This window comes from Carassius auratus, chromosome 2 (genome assembly GCF_003368295.1).
Source record: "Carassius auratus strain Wakin chromosome 2, ASM336829v1, whole genome shotgun sequence".
In the NCBI taxonomy this organism is placed as follows: Eukaryota; Metazoa; Chordata; class Actinopteri; order Cypriniformes; family Cyprinidae; genus Carassius; species Carassius auratus.
Window position 1 is genome coordinate 7,708,494 of NC_039244.1, and position 16,848 is coordinate 7,725,341.

General features: G+C 36.7%; 1 protein-coding gene across 6 annotated transcripts in view; it reads right to left on the minus strand.

The window, feature by feature from the left end:
• The window catches only part of LOC113114673 (CMP-N-acetylneuraminate-beta-1,4-galactoside alpha-2,3-sialyltransferase-like), a 79,843-nt gene that overhangs the window by 49,885 nt on the left and 13,110 nt on the right, over nt 1–16,848 (minus strand). Inside the window, exons 3-4 of one of the 6 annotated variants that reach the window (XM_026281591.1) lie at nt 12,570–12,641; nt 12,116–12,220 (exon numbers count right to left, since the gene is read on the minus strand). The exons of 1 other annotated variant lie outside the window; for it this stretch is intronic. In XM_026281591.1, coding sequence (XP_026137376.1) covers nt 12,116–12,220; nt 12,570–12,641 — 177 coding nt within the window. 4 more of the 6 variants (XM_026281599.1, XM_026281630.1, XM_026281606.1 and 1 more) reach the window with 4 other exon arrangements.

Here is a 16,848-nt window from a genome sequence, read left to right on the forward strand (position 1 = left end):
TGACATAGGCATGTCTAAATGAGCCGTTTTAGGGAGGCATGGCAGAGTCTTAACTTTGATACAGAATATCTCTTTGGATACGAGACTTTAGTCTTTGCAATTTTACAGATCTTCTTCATGCACCAATAGCTTGTAACACTCCAAAGAGAAAGGAAGATTTGAAATCGCATTATATGACCCCTTTAACAAATTCTATATTTCCACTGCCAAGGAAACAGAAGCTGCATCTCAAGTGGCATCAGATGCATTTACTCAGGCAGTTTGATAAAGCTGAGGTGCCATAAATGCATTTACATAGCATAAAGCTGAGGTACCATAAATGCATTTACATAGCAAAATTTCAAATACATAAATAATTTTATAAGATTAACATGTATATTTTTTAACATGTATATATTTTTTTGTTTTACATGTATATTTTTTTTAAACATACATGTACAAATAAATATTGAAAAAATGCAATGATACTTTTAAACATGACTAAACCACCAGTAGGTGGGGGGAAATCTAATTTTAATAAGGGAGTCATTTATTCATTCATTCATTCAACTGATCAATTCAAATGGCTGATTCATACAGAAAAAAGGCAAGTGACTGTCCTTATGAATTTGATTAGATTTTGATTCTCAAGCTCTCGATTCAATTCTCAATTTTTTTTACTACTTTCAGTGAATATAGTTTAAATACAAATCCTATGATATTTCAAAAAAAAAAAAAAAAAAAAAATGAACCGTAAACCAGTTTACACATGGTGAATTAATAATAATAATAATAAAAAATAATAATACCCACAGGCCTGTATTTTAAGCATATTCCTTTTCTGTATAGGGTCCTTTTTTTGAACAATAATAGGGCCATATCAAATGTTCTTATTTTTATGGTAATCAGATGAAGGCATAAAACATTAATTTAATTTATCCTAATCAAATGAAAATTAAACCCTTTTATTTTTTGCCAAACAAAGTGCTGCACAACAGAGGTTTACTGTTAAAATAAAAAAAGAAAACAAATTTGATTATTGCTTAAAATATTTATTAATATGTATTAGCAGTAGTAGCATTAAGCCTTAAGACTGCTAAATGGTAATATATTTTGATGCTAGATTCGTAGCTTTTGAGAATCGATATCGAATTGGTGTAATAAAAAAAAAACTATAAATCAAAAAATCTATTTTATTTATTTAGCCCAGCCCTACTCGTTAGAAGGATAATAATAATAATAATAATAATAATAATAATAATAATAATAATAATATGTAATGTTGTTTTAATTCAGCAAATCTAAAAATCTCACCAAGGGCACCAGCAGATCCTGGGCCTACTATTGTCATATAGATGACATTACAATCAAAGCACTATTATAAAAAAAATGGTGAATTCTTAGTTTCGCTGATGTTTATTGTTAACTACCTTTTAAATCCAAACATATTTTTTGTATTTTTGTAAGTGCTGGGCAACGATAAAATGTTTTAATCGCGATTAATCGCATGATCGCATTATTATGCATTAAATTAATAATGTATTCAAAAGTAGTGTATTATGCACTTTTTTCATTTAAAAGTACTGCTATATGAACAAAAGTGTAATAAGATTTGTAACCCTGGACCACAAAACTAGTCTTAAAGCGATCCCTGGGTATTAAGACTTATATAGCTTAATATAACGCAAATGACGTCCTTAAAGGGATACTCCACCGTGTTTTCATATTAAACTATGTTTTTCCCTTACCTAAGACGAGTTGATACATACCTCTCTCGTCTCAGTGCGTGCACTCAATCGCTTTGGCGCACGGTGACACTTTGAAAGCACTTAGCTTAGCCCATTCATTCAATATGGGCCAAGCAGAGAAGCTACCAAACACCTCCACGTTTTCCCTATTTAAATACAGTTACTCGCGTAGTGTAACTCGACCTAGGATGGTAACACAAAACTAAACGTTGCGCTTTTCTAAGCGCGTAAAGTGGATAACTATATTGTGTGGCGGAATACCATGGCAAGTGCTTGTAAGCACTTCGTCTTGGCCCAGTAACCACACAACTAGCTGAAGCTTCTCTGCTTGGCCCATATTGAATGAATGGGCTAAGCTAAGTGCTTTCAAAGTGTCACCGTGGGCCAAAGCAATTGAGTGCATGCACTGAGACGAGAGAGGTATGTATCAACTCGTCTTAGTTAAGGGAAAAACATAGTTTAATATGAAAACACGGTGGAGTATCCCTTTAAAGGGGGGGTGAAATGCTCATTTTCACTCAATATCCTGTTAATCTTGAGTACCTATAGAGTAGTACTGCATCCTTCATAACTCCAAAAAGTCTTTTGTTTTATTATATTTATAAGAGAAAAAAATATTCTGGAGGCGTGACGTGTGGGCGGAGCTAAAGAATCACAAGCGCGTGTAGGCTTTTGCGTTGAGAGCGTTTGGAAGTTGTGACATTACCGTGAGGAAAAAAACATCATCCAAAACAAACCATGGCTAACAGTCAGATTCAGCTGTTTATTTATGATCCAGAATCAGATCCCGAGGCTGAAACTGAACGAGAGCATGTACATGTTATGTAACCCCTCTCTCCCGGGTTCTTTCTGACGCTCCTCGCACTCGCTCCGAGCGGGGCTCGAACCCGGGTCTCCGGCATGTGAGGCGGACGCACTAACAAGGAGACAGAGATATTTTAAGCAGTTTTACTCACCGCCTGCGGTTCCAACGCACGATCGTGACCCTTTTTCGTTGGGATTGCATCATCCTTAAGAAATAAACAATATGCAAATTCGGCGTCAAACTGGGCCTTGTTTGTAAAACAAGCATCTTCGAAATGCAGGGAACAAACAAAAAACTTGCACAATTCCGTCGATGCTCTTTAAAAATAAACTCCGTTCACTGGTCCCTTAATGTTTTTTTTTTTTTTTTTTGGTAATCTGTGCAGGGTTGTCTTGCCCTCGCAACCAAAAACACACTTCTTTTGTGACATTTCGCTCTCTTGCTCTGATCAGTGAATGTCTCTGCACTGCTATACGGGAGCGAGCGCGCTCTTCCGGGAGAAGTGCCCTTTGGACCCATATAAGGAAATTCCGCTCCATCTAACGTCACACAGACCCATACTCGAAAAAAACTTTCCGAAACTTGTGACAAACCGGAAGGAGTATTTTTGTTCCAAAAATACTCCTTCAAACGTACAACTTAATTTTTGAAACTTTGTCCATGTTTAGCATGGGAATCCAACTCTTTAACAGTATAAAAAACTCAGTATGCATGAAAGAGCATTTCACCCTGTTACAGTAGATGAGGTCAACTAAAAACCTCAAAGGCATCAGGGCTGAAGTGGAGAGGAAAAAAAGCGGGTCTTTATAGGAAGACTGTTTGTCCAAATGCATCTTCCCATTCATTTATCCTCTTCTTATCACTAGGAAATCAGGGAAGTCTTAGATTGCTTCTCTTGTTGCCCTCCAACTGAAAATTTAACTCAAAGCCACACAATGTGGTATCATATCAGTATTTTATTTACTTTGTGTATTCTGAGTTCTGTCATGGTAAAAAGCACCAAAAGCTCACAGAGTGCAACCATTTGACGTCATCAACGCAGAATGTACTGTGTACTTTTCTAGATTTTGGCCAAATGTAAGCTATTAAAAAAATAAATAAAAAAATCTATCAACACTTTAAAAAAAAAACTTTGATGTCTTTAAAGATATAAAAAAATATTTGTTGCGTTGTAAAAAAAAAAAAACACAAGGATATAAGATTGCGTTTTGAAAGTGAAAAAAAATCTTGCGCCATTACATTTTATTAGCCCTATTACTTTACAAAATTATGAAGGCTAAAATGCCTGTAGTCTAGAGCAAAATGTTTAAAAACATTATAAAAACAGCTATTAGTTTCTCTCGAAAACAAAACAAGTTTAGGCTATAAAAACGTCAATCCAAAAACAAATTAATTTAAGCTGAAACTGATGCCTGCATCTCTCATCCCGCACAAATCCAAATGTTTCCATGTTCCAGACGTATCTGGATGCTAAAATATTATTTATTATATAGTGTTTTTACTTTTATCTAAATAAAACATCATCCTTAAAATCGGCTTTATCAGCACAGTGAGGCACGGTTACTCTAAACGCAACATGTTGTTTCGTTCATTTCGTTTAGTTCGTTTCCGGTTTTCATTTTCGTTCCTTGAACCGGTTCAGAGCCCTGCTTCAAAGTAGTCCATGTGACATCAGAGGGTCCGTTAGAATTTTTTGAAGTATCGAAAATACATTCTGGTCCAAAAATAGAAAAAACTATGACTTTATTCAGCATTGTCTTCTCTTCCGTGTCTGTTGTGAGCGCGTTGAATGCAGTGTAGTAATATCCGGTTCACGAACGAATCACTAGATGTAACCGGATCTTCTTGAACCAGTTCACAGAATCGACCTGAATCGTTTGAAATGGTTTGCGTCTCCAGTAAGCATTAATCCCCAAATTACATAAGCTGTTAACTTTTTTAATGTGGCTGACACTCCCTCTGAGTTAAAACCAATATCCTGGAGTAATTCATGTACTCAAAAAGTACACTGACTGAACTGTTGTGAAGAAAGAACTGAAAATGAACACCGAGCCGAGCCAGATAACGAACGAACGAGTGACTCGATCATTCTCGAGTCAAGATCCGGTTGCATCGGTTGTCGGATCACCAGTATTGATGGGAAGTTCGGTTCTTTTCCGCGAATCGGTTCTTTCTGGCAGTTCGATTCAATAAACCGACTGAAGAAAATGATTCACTGGTTCTTTTGCGATCGACGTAATGACGTCATTGCCGATGATTGCCCTTGCTTAAAGCCTCCGGTTTATCCGTGCTCATAACATAAGCATAGAATCAGTTCAGAATCAATTCGGTGAACTGGTTCAAGAAGATCCAGTTACATCGAGTGATTTGTTTGTGAATGGATATTACTACACTGCAGTGAACGCGCTCACAACAGATCCGGAAGAGAAGATAATGCTTAATAAAGTCGTAGTTTTTGCTACTTTTGGACAAAAATGTATTTTTCATGCGTCAAAAAATTGATGTCACATGGACTACTTTGAAGATGTTTTGTATTACCTTTCTGGCCATGGACAGTATACCATACACACTCTCAATGAAGGGACAGAAGGCTCTCGGACTAAATTTAAAATATCTTAAACTGTGTTCCGAAGATGAATGGAGGTCTTACGGGTTTGGAACGACATAAGGGTGAGTTATAAATGACAATTTTCCTTTTTGGCTGAACTAACCCTTTAACGTTTTTATAGAAAATATTTTATAGTTTGTTATAGAAAAACAAGTTATGCTCCAGAGCCTCAATCATAACATTATAACGGGCATCTTCCGAGAAGAGACCGGCATGATTGTGGGAACCATCGCAGCAGAATGCGGCGTGGGACAACACTTGATGGGCGGCTAGAGGCTCCTCTGTGTGGGATGTGGGAGAATAATTAGGGTGTGCTCACACTAGGCAATCTTAACCCACAAAGCCTAGTTCATTTGACTAGTGTGATCGTTCCGTTCAGCAATCTCCGGATAGTTTGGAAGAGGTGGGCAAGCACATGAGCACTAACCGCGCTGGAGCGCAGATCTTCTGATATGTGGTGCACGATTGAGTGAATATTTCTGAGCTGCAAAAGTGATAGATGTGTACAGCAGTATATTGTGAGAGGGCCGTGTGTTACCGCGTCCTATACGACTCTAAAAAATAAACTACAAAGTTAACAAAACAATGCATTCCACTGTGTTGAGCGAGAGTGCTTCTCTGATGTCTTCACGTGCTATCGGAAACTTCCTATTTCCCATTAATGAAGTCATGGATTACGAGCTTGTTGCATTCTTTTCTGTTAAAAATAACAGTCGACAGTGATTTGTGAATGCTGATGCTTAATAATTTGATGGGGAGCATCCCCTCCTGTGACTGATGATTTGTGATAGCGCACAATAAAATTATTATATGTGTTAATCAATTAATTCATTAACGTGATAATAAAGTGTTAACTTGCCCAGCCCTAATGTGTAATATATATATATATATATATATATATATATATATATATATATATATATATATATTTCACAGCCAATTTTAATTTGTCATAACTAGATTAATTAATCACCATATATATATATATATATATATATATATATATATATATATATATATATATATATATATATATATATATATATATATATATATATATATATATATATATATATATTTCACAGCCAATTTTAATTTGTCATAACTAGATTAATTAATCACCATATATATATATATATATATATATATATATATATATATATATATATATATATATATATATATATATATATATATATATATACATATACAGTGGGGCTCGAAAGTTTGGGCACCCTTTGCAGAATCTGTGAAAATGCGAGTAATTTTAAAAAAATAAGAGAGATCATGCTAAATGCATGTTATATTTTATTTAGTACTGTCCTGAGTAAGATATTGTACATAAAAGATATTAACATTTAGTCCACAAGACAAAAAAATGCTGAAATTATTAAAATAACCCCCTTAAAAGTTTGGGAACCTTTGGTTCTTAGTACTGTGTGTGGTCACCTGATGATCCTCGACTGTCTTTCTGTTTTGTGATGGTTGTGCATGAGTCCCTTGATTGTTCTGAACAGTTAAACTGAGCAGCGTTCCTCAGAAAAATCTTTAAGGTCCTGCAGATTCTTCAGTTTTCCAGCATCTTTGCATATTTGAACCCTTTCAAGCAGTGAGTTTATGATTTTGAGATGCATCTTTTCAGACTGAGGACATTTGAGGGGACTCAAACACAACTATTTAAAAAGATTCAAACATTCACTGATGCTCCAGAAGGAAACAAGATGCATTAAGAGCTGGGGGGTGAAAACTTTTGGAATTTGAAGATCAAGGTAAATTGTACTTAATTTGTGTTCCGGGAAACATACAAGTATCTTCTGTTGCTTAAAAAAGGGCAGAACTAAATGGAAAAAATATATATTTCAACAAAACAAGACAAATTTGGCCATCTTCACCATGTTCAAAAGTTTTAAGTACAATTTACCTTGATCTTCAAATTCCAAAAGTTTTCACCCCCCAGCTCTTAATGCATCTTGTTTCCTTCTGGAGCATCAGTGAATGTTTGAATCTTTTTAAATAGTTGTGTTTGATTCCCTCAAATGTCCTCAGTGTGATAAGATGCATCTCAAAATCATAAAGTCACTGCTGGAAAGGGTTCAAATATGCAAAGATGCTGGAAAACTGAAGAATCTGCAGGACCTTAAAGATTTTTCTTAAGAACGCTGCTCAGTTTAACTGTTCAGAACAATCAAGGGACTCATGCACAACCATTTACAAACAGAAAGACAGTCGAGGATCATCAGGTAACAGAACACAGTATTAAGAACCAAGGGTTCCCAAACTTATTTTAATAATTTCAGCATTTTTTTTTGTCTTGTGGACTAAATGTTAATATCTTTTATGTACAATATCTTACTCAGGACAGTACGAAATAAAATATAACATGCATTTAGTATGATCTCTCTTATTTGTAAATGTAAATTACTCGCATTTTCACAGATTCTGCAAAGGGTGCTCAAACTTTCGAGCCCCACTGTGTGTATATATATATATATATATATATATATATATATATATATATATATATATGGTGATTAATTAATCTAGTTATGACAAATTAAAATTGGCTGTGAAAAAACAAAAAAACAAAAGTTAATTAAAAGCCATTACGGAGTTAAATTAGAAAATTATTAAGTAGATACAAAAAAATTGCTTTAGAAAGAAATAGTTGATTTGATTCAACATAAAATGTATTACATAAATCTTTAGGCTACAACGGCATAAACTATAGAACATAAAAGAAGATAATTTGAGAAACATTGCAGTATTTTCTGTTCATTCAATGAAAGTCATTGTCAACAAAATCAGTTAAATATCTTTGAATAAGTCAGAGTCATTCTTTCATTAGCTGATTCAATCAGGAATTAAGTAGCTGTGAGTTGAGCTGTAAGTAACTGTGGCACTGACCCAAATTTTAAATACACACTTTCGTGACGTTATGTCATTTTGACTATCGGGTAAAAGTCTGCCACAAGGCTCGCCACAGTGCAGGCTCGGCAGAAGTGTGCATCGAAGATGCATAGTGGCTGCAAAGTGAGTGCTCACGAGCAGGGGCGCGGAAAGTGAAAATACCGTATATCTTATAAAGTACTATAAGTCGCACTGGACTATTAGTCGCATTTATTTAGAACCAAGAGAAAACTACCGTCTATATCCGCGAGAGGGCGCTCTATGTTTTCAGGGAGAGGCTACAGGAGCACTGAGCAGCATAGAGCGTCCTCTAGCGGCTGTAGACAGCAATGTTTTCTCTTGGTTCATGTCAAATTAATGTTGATAAATAAGTCACACCTGACTATTAGTCGCAGGACCAGCCAAACTATGAAAAAAAGTGTGACTTATAGTCCGGAAAATACAGTAGCATATTTTGTTACCGATAGATGCTATTTGTACTAAGTAAAAAATAGCAGTATTTTTTTGTGATTTACTATTTACACAGTGGAAATAGCTATAGATTGTATTGATCCGATGTTAAAATAGCAGGATATTATGCTAATTACTTATTGCAAATAGTGGCAATTATCTGCAACCCAACATTGGAATACAATCTAAAACTCACTCTCTCCATCTCGCTTATCTGCTGTGGTCTCATCCTCACTTCCTTCACTCTCTCAGTTTTCTGCTCTGGACACGAACAGTGCTACGGACACTCTTTGCTCCACTTTAACATCTTGCTTGGACAACTTTTGCCCACTGTTGTCTAGACCAGCACGCACTGCCCCATCTGCCCCCTGGCTGTCCGAGGTTCTCCGTGAACATCGCTCTAAACTCAGGGCTGCAGAGAGGAAATGGCAGAAATCAAAAAACTCTACTGACCTCAGTGTGTATCAATCTCTCCTCTCTTCCTTCTCTGTAAATGTCTTCACGGCTAAAACATCCTACTACCACAACAAAATTAACAGCTGCTGTGATGCTCGGACACTCTTCAAGACTTTCTCTTCTCTTCTTAATCCGCCGCCTCCACCTCCTCCATCGACTCTTACAGCGGATGACTTTGCAGTTTTCTTCACAAATATGACAAGATCCATCAGTGACCAATTCTCCACACCGCAGACTGAGGACAACTTCACAATGACTGACGCACACTCTTTATCCTCCTTTTCCCCACTCTCAGAGATGGACGTCTCCAAAATTCTCCTGTCCAATCATGCTACTACTTGTCCACTTGATCCGATCCCCACTCACCTCCTTCAAGCGATCTCCTCTTCAGTCATACCTTCGCTTACTCACATTATCAACTCCTCTGTTCACTCTGGAACATTTCCCTTAGCATTCAAGCAGGCTCGGGTAATCCCACTGCTCAAGAAACCATCTCTAAATCCAGCGCTTCTTGAAAACTACAGACCGGTATCCCTTCTTCCATTCATTTCAAAGATACTTGAGCGAACTGTGTTCAACCAGCTTTATATGTTCCTTAGACAGAACAACCTCCTGGACAGCAACCAATCTGGCTTCAAAAGTGGCCACTCAACTGAGACTGCTCTGCTCTCGGTTACTGAAGCCCTGTGACTAGCAAGAGCAGCTTCAAAATCTTCGGTACTCATCTTACTGGACCTGTCTGCTGCTTTTGACACTGTTAATCACCAGATTCTCCTGTCCACCCTCAGAAAGATGGGCATCTCTGGAACTGCTCTCCTGTGGGTTAAGTCCTACCTCTCTGACAGATCCTTCAGTGTGTCTTGGAGGGGTGATGTTTCAAAGTCACACCACCTTTCTACTGGGGTTCCTCAAGGCTCAGTACTTGGACCACTTCTCTTCTCCATCTACATGACATCTTTAGGATCTGTCATTCAGAAGCATGGTTTTTCTTATCACTGCTACGCTGATGACACCCAACTCTACTTCTCATTCCAGCCAGATGACCCGACGGTAGCTGCTCGCATTTCAGCCTGAGTGACATTTCTAGCTGGATGAATGACCATCACCTTCAGCTTAACCTTAGGAAGACAGAACTCCTGGTGATTCCAGCTAACCCATTGCTTCATCACAAATTCTCTATACAGCTGGGCTCGTCAACCTTAACTCCTTCGAGGACAGCCAGAAACCTAGGAGTTGTGATGGATCATCAGTTAAGTTTCACAGACCACATTGCTACAAGCAACCCAACTTCTTGTCCAAGCTCTTGTTCTCTCCAGACTGGACTATTATAATGCTCTCCTGGCGGGCCTTCCTGCATCTACTGTCAAGCCTCTGCAAATGATCCAGAATGCAGCAGCGAGGGTTGTCTTCAATAAGCCAAAAAAAGCTCACATCAAATTCAAGGTACTGATGCTAGCCTAAAAGACAACCACTGGCACGGCACCAACTTACCTAAACTCACTGGTTAAATCTTATGTGCCCTCTGCAAGTGAATGACGCCTTGTGGTGCCATCCCAAAGAAGTTCAAAATCACTCTCACGGACCTTTTCCTGGACTCTGCCAAGCTGGTGGAATGACCTCCCAATCTCAATTCGTACAGCTGACTCTTTACTCATTTTCAAGAAACATCTAAAGACTCATCTTTTTCGCCTGCACTTAACCAACTAACACCAGCACTTTTCCTTTTCTTATAGTATAAATACCTGGCTACGCATTCTATTCTAGACTAACTGAGACTTGTCATGGCACTTGTATACTGTTGTTGTTCTCTTGTTGACCTGACTGCTTCTATTGCTCTCATTTGTAAGTCGCTTTGGATAAAAGCGTCTGCTAAATGATTAAATGCAAATGTAAATGTAAAACAGTATGCAATAACTTAAGATTATAAATTTTTATTTTGATTCAAATTATTAAATGGATGACACCTTATTTGGACAAAGGCCCTTTACACCTACCCTAACCGAAATTTTATTTGAAACTTCTTTGATTAATTCCTTTTTTTTTTTTTTTTTTTTTTATATAAATGCTTTTCTGAAATTGGAAAAAGTCAGATTCGGACCAAGGTTGATTTACCATCTACGCCACTGAATCTGACGAATGATGACCGTCTTTTTTAATGTTGACCAGCCCAATCATATGGTGACAAAGTCAATGCAAAGACATGATCAGACTATAGATCACACACGTCCTCGTGTGGGTCTAGAGATGCGATCTTGTTGATCGTTATAATAGTACACGTTTTCTGTAAAGATACAAATCAAAACAAATCACCTGTCGAGTAAAATACTAGCGAGACCAGTCCACTCTTTCTAGTGGAAGTTTGTCGCGAAGCTACTTCCGCATTTGTCCACGACACTGTTGTCATGTGGTTTCTATGTCAGTAAAGGCAGCAACAAAGGTTAACGTCATTGACAGGCGACTGCACTGCCCCGTGATTTTTCTCATTATTTACAAGTAGTTAAATACATTAGCGATATTATTAGTAATCAAAATAATAAAAGACAAAAAATATAACACTAGCCTAGTGGTTTTTGGATATTTTACTGCAAATATTTTACAAATTGTACATTTACTGGACATTATAGGTCCGCAAGACTACAAGTGCACATTGACTGTGCCTTTGGAACAGGGTCTTTATGAATGTGCCACTGAATGATTGGTTCACCGGATTCTTTTATAAGCAGATTCAGAGTTGCTCAGAGACGCAAAATTGTGCTGTGACTTTATAGGTTATATTTTTGTTGGCAAAAGCAGAAAATATTTGCACTCTTGCTATTTGGGACAAAACTTGTGTGGTATTGCTTGCACTGCCTGTGAGAGAATATTATTGTGTGTGTGTGGGGGGGGGGGTGTGGGCTGTCCTTATTTAGAAACTTGTCAGGCCTTGTCAGGTCAGCGGGCCACATCATGCAGGTATAGGTGTTTATCCTGGCCTGTGTGGCTTTGCTGTCATTGTGCACCACCTATTGTTCTGGCATGAATTTGATTATCTTGATTAATATTTGCCGCACTTCCAGTGTGATAAGACTTTAATCATCTTGATTTTGTTTCGTTCTCATATTGCGTTTGGTGTGAAAAGGTCTTTAATGTGTAATGTATAAGAGGACATTATCTCAGGACTACCAGGCATGCTGGGTTTCTCATGTTGACCAGAGTGCACTCTTTGCAGCGAGGCTGTACCTGAGCCTACTATTCGTCCCACGGAGATGAGGCCCTCCACCACCGGCTCTGAAACACAAGACCATCAGTTAGGCCCGGTGGTTCTGTGCTTGATACAATATTTTGGAAACTTTAAGGTCATGCTGAATGACCTTAGGCCAAACCCTCAATGCCCAACCTATCCTAATCTATGAACTAGAAAGCTGCATTAGTTCCAGGAATTACATGAGGTTGAAGAAAGATCAGGATGCCCATCACCGTCATTTTTCAGTTGATACCATTGGCTGTATGTGTAGGAAAATTTTGTAGAAAAAAAAAAGGTTCCCTGATGGATGTTAGTGCCCACTAGGAAGCCCAATGATTATTTCACCAGTCCCCAATAATTGCCACAATGGAAAGAGTGGTGGAGAGTTTCTACCTTTGGTCACAGTGGATTTGACAGAAACACTAGTGACTTTACTGACTTTTACTGTGGGCTCCACATCTTTATCTGTGGAACAAGAGAATTATGAATTAGTAGACCTGCTAAAATATATGAAAGTCAGACAGCATATGATAATGAGGGTTAATATTTTCTACATGTGCAAACCAGAAACACACATCTCAATACAGTGTTGTTTTAAGTTTTCATGAAACAGGATTTTTTTCCAAAATGGACAAAACAGATTTTAGACCAAGTTTGACAATCAATAGAGTAAGTCTTTAACATATCACTACGTCTCAATTGCACCAAAGCAGCATGTCATCAGAAGGCCAGACAGCAGAAGAATAAAAAAATCATAAGATAATCAGTTAAATAATTACTATATTATTTAATGATAAGGATCTTTATAGTTTTAATGCAACATTTGGCTTGGTGTAGACACCATATAACAGGTCTTCTATGAATCTGAATCTGGGGAGGTTCATTCACTCTTCAGACCCTCTGAAGCTTAATAACACATTATACATAAGGAGCCTCTGTAAAATAAAAATAATTTTCAGGCATCTGTACAAATTCTCTAGGATTCAAACTGAAGTCAAACTACAGTATTTGAACTGTAAGCTCACATCTTTCTAAACACGGTCTAACTTATTTATCAATAATGGAGCTTTTTAAGCAGTGTCACGACATATTTTTTTTTTAAATACTTTTGCTAAATATACAAAATGTTATCATACTTCCAAACATGGTTTTTCGAGTGTTTAGGTAACTCTACAGCAATCAAACCAGGGCACTGGGTTCTTGCCTATTCTTTGCCATTTATCATCAAAATGCATTTCCTTCCTTCATTCCCTTTTCAGAGCTATTTATTGTGATATATCTTTACAATGTGTCCTAAAGTGCCTTTCATAACAGGAGTTAGGTTCAAAGAAACCCATCCCAGGTTCACAAAATTTTCCAAAATAAACTGGCCGCAGCTGTCGAAATGTGCCGTTTATAATTAATCTAACTTTCAAGATACCAAAATCAGTGAAGGCAAACATGAATTGAACAAACTGAGAATAGCTTTCCTGTTGAACACTAAATAATCTCAGAGAAACTTGCCAAATTCTTTCCCTCAGCTGCGTTTCTGAGACCCAATAAGAAATCATTAATCAATAAAACTTCAAAATAATTGCAGCAACCAAATAGTTATTTGCTTCATCATTGGTCAGACTCTTTTCCACAAGAAATGAAAACATGTTATTCTGTCTTATCAAACAGTACATCAATCTTATTTATAGTACACATTTCGGCCCCCTTTGCAGATCAGGAACATGAGGGCCATTTTGACCGTTATGACCCCTTTTCCAATAGCATGCTAAAGTACTTTAGTGTTACTGTTTTACATGATAAACATCCTCTTTCTGTGGTGTGTGTGGAGTAAAGCCAACTTTTCACTAGCTGCAACATTACCATTACTGTAGATTGTCTTATTTCGCCCCCTAGTGGCAGTTGCATGGGAAATTCAAATTGGTAGTGAAGCAGCTGGTACTCTCCGCTTAAAGGGGTCATATGATGTTGCTAAAGAGAACAATATTTTGTGTATTCAGTGTAATGAAATGTGTTTATGTGGTTTAAGGTAAAAAAAAAAAAAAACACATTCTCCACATAATGTACACTATTCTTTCTCATCTATGTCCCGCCTTTCTGAAACTCGTTGATTTTTACAAAGCTCATCGTTCAGAAAAGCGAGGGTGTGCTCTGATTGGCTAGCTATTCAGTGCATTGTGATTGGCGAATGCCAAAGTGTGTGACGGAAATTGTCTCACCACAGTGGTTCCCAATCTCAGTCCTTGTCCTTGCCTGCAGCATCTTCACACACAGAGGACTGTGACATCATATACCTTTCATTAACGTGAATCATTTAAATTCACGTCTTGCACATTTTAATGGTCTTTGAATGGAACATATACACTAGTTTCGAACTGGAATCATAACAGAATATCCAGTGATGTCCTCCTCGCAAGGCAATTACTGTTGAATAGAATAAATATTGTACTTTATAAGAGATACATACGAAATATGCAATAATAAGCTCTACTCTACACTGCTCAGAACTTGTGTTTGAATCATCTGTGGCAAATCCTTTACAGATGTAAACGCACTTACACACACTGGGAGTCAGAAGCGTCAGACTGTCCTTACAAAGTTGAAACTACCCCATTTTATAGAAACTGACACTGGCATTGTAGGCTACTCTCACAGGAAACAGTCCTCGTCCTAAAATGCGCTGCACACATCTGAATATTTGAGTTGAATACAGCAGTGTTGTAAATACAACCACTGATTTCTAGTTATGTCCTCTATTGGAAGTAGTTTCGCTTTCACAATGAAACACACAGGGTCTCTACAACATGGCAGCTGCGGCAACAGTAAGAATAAAAGTTACGCCTTCTTTCTTTGCTGAACATTTGGGCGGTGTTATGCAAAACTTCCCACATCATGACGTAGACTTGTGGGGGCATGTTTAAATTAGGTGTTTTAGGGGGGTGTGGACAAGTCTTAACTTTTATAAAGAATATATCTTTGGATTTAAGACCTTAGTCTTTGCAACTTTATAGATCTTCTTCATGCACCAAGAGCTTGTAACACTACAAAGAGAAAGGAAATTTTTAAATCACATCATATGACCCCTTTAAAAAGGTCATGAAACCCTCTGTTTCAGCACTGGTTCTCAATACAGTTTAATAAAATCTAAAAAAGTGGGCATGGTGCACAGCGGGCTTGTGTCACGGAGCTGTAAAAATGGATTCATTCACTAATTAATAAATTGCGTTTGTGCCGAACTCTTATTATACAAAGCAAAAACAAACGCTCACCTTCCTTTGATCCATGAACGTGAACATGTACGCAGTCTCACAGTCTGAAGCATCTGTCATAGCAAATCAACACATGCTGCTGTGAATAACTGAGCGAAGCGTCTTCTCATAGGATAAGAACACGCAGTCTCACAAATAATGTAATAGACACCGGCATGTCATCGATGTACTATAGTCCGTTGCAATGTCAAAAATTGTGATGTCAACACGATGTAGATTTTAATCCCAGAAAAGTAAAATAGCACAAAAAAGCTTAAAATTAACCAGTTTTATCAAACAGTTAAAATTATTGGATGCTTCTATAATGTACAACACAAACACCTCTGATAAAATCTCATAAAGAGTAGTTTGGGGTTTCATGACACTTTAAATTAATTGGTAAAATTTATAAATAATGAATGTAAAAAAAAAGATCCACAAAAACAAAAAAAGTACATAATTGTTAACAATCAAGTTGCAAAAGTTCAAATATTACACAGCCAAAACTGAAATAATGTTTGAAAATTCTGCATATACATATGATTGGAACTAAAAATCAGTCTCCTACACTCTCACATTATTTCATAATATCATATTTTAATAATACATAATATTTAATATTTTTATGCATAAATACATGTGAAATACATGTAAATTACATAGTTAGAATAATCATCTTTAAATTAATAGTTTTGTATATCGCTATAGTTTTTATTTTGAGTGTCATTAACATAGCTTATTGGGGGTGTACTTATTTTTTGATATTTAAGTACAAAGCATATTTTTATTTTATTTTATTTTTTTTAATTACAAATACATTTTTCACCTTCTAATCAATGGGAAAATTACTTCCGGAATGAAGGTTTCTGAAAAAGTGAATGGGCACTGTTGCAATCTGCAATAATATCTAATATGCAACAGAACTGTTTAACTTGCATGCATTGAACTATACTTAAACTCACAATTAATCTTTTATCCTCTTAGTGTTGTTTTTAAAAACGTTATTAATACACCAGCGTTGTAAAAATTTTTTAGAAAGATAAATGGTCATCGAAGCATTATACATTAATAAGCACCCACTGTGAATCGGACCCTGTAATGTGATGATCTCCCTCCCTCTAGTGGCTGAAAATGTTTGCATTCAAATCAAAATGTAAATTGCATCTTGTTTTGGGAATGGGATTCCCCTAATAAAAAACGACAGCACTGTAAATGGACCTGACTTTTAACATTAACATCTTTGCGACCTTTCAAGTACAAAACCTGTGTCTTTGTCTGTATCTCTACAGTATATCCCTAATCTTGATGTCTAGAAAGGTTCATGGAACCTGGCATTACTTAATTCCAAAAAAAATATATATATATACATTTCGTTTTTAAATGAATCAACAAAATGTATATATATTTATTTATTTTTTAAATCACATTGCATC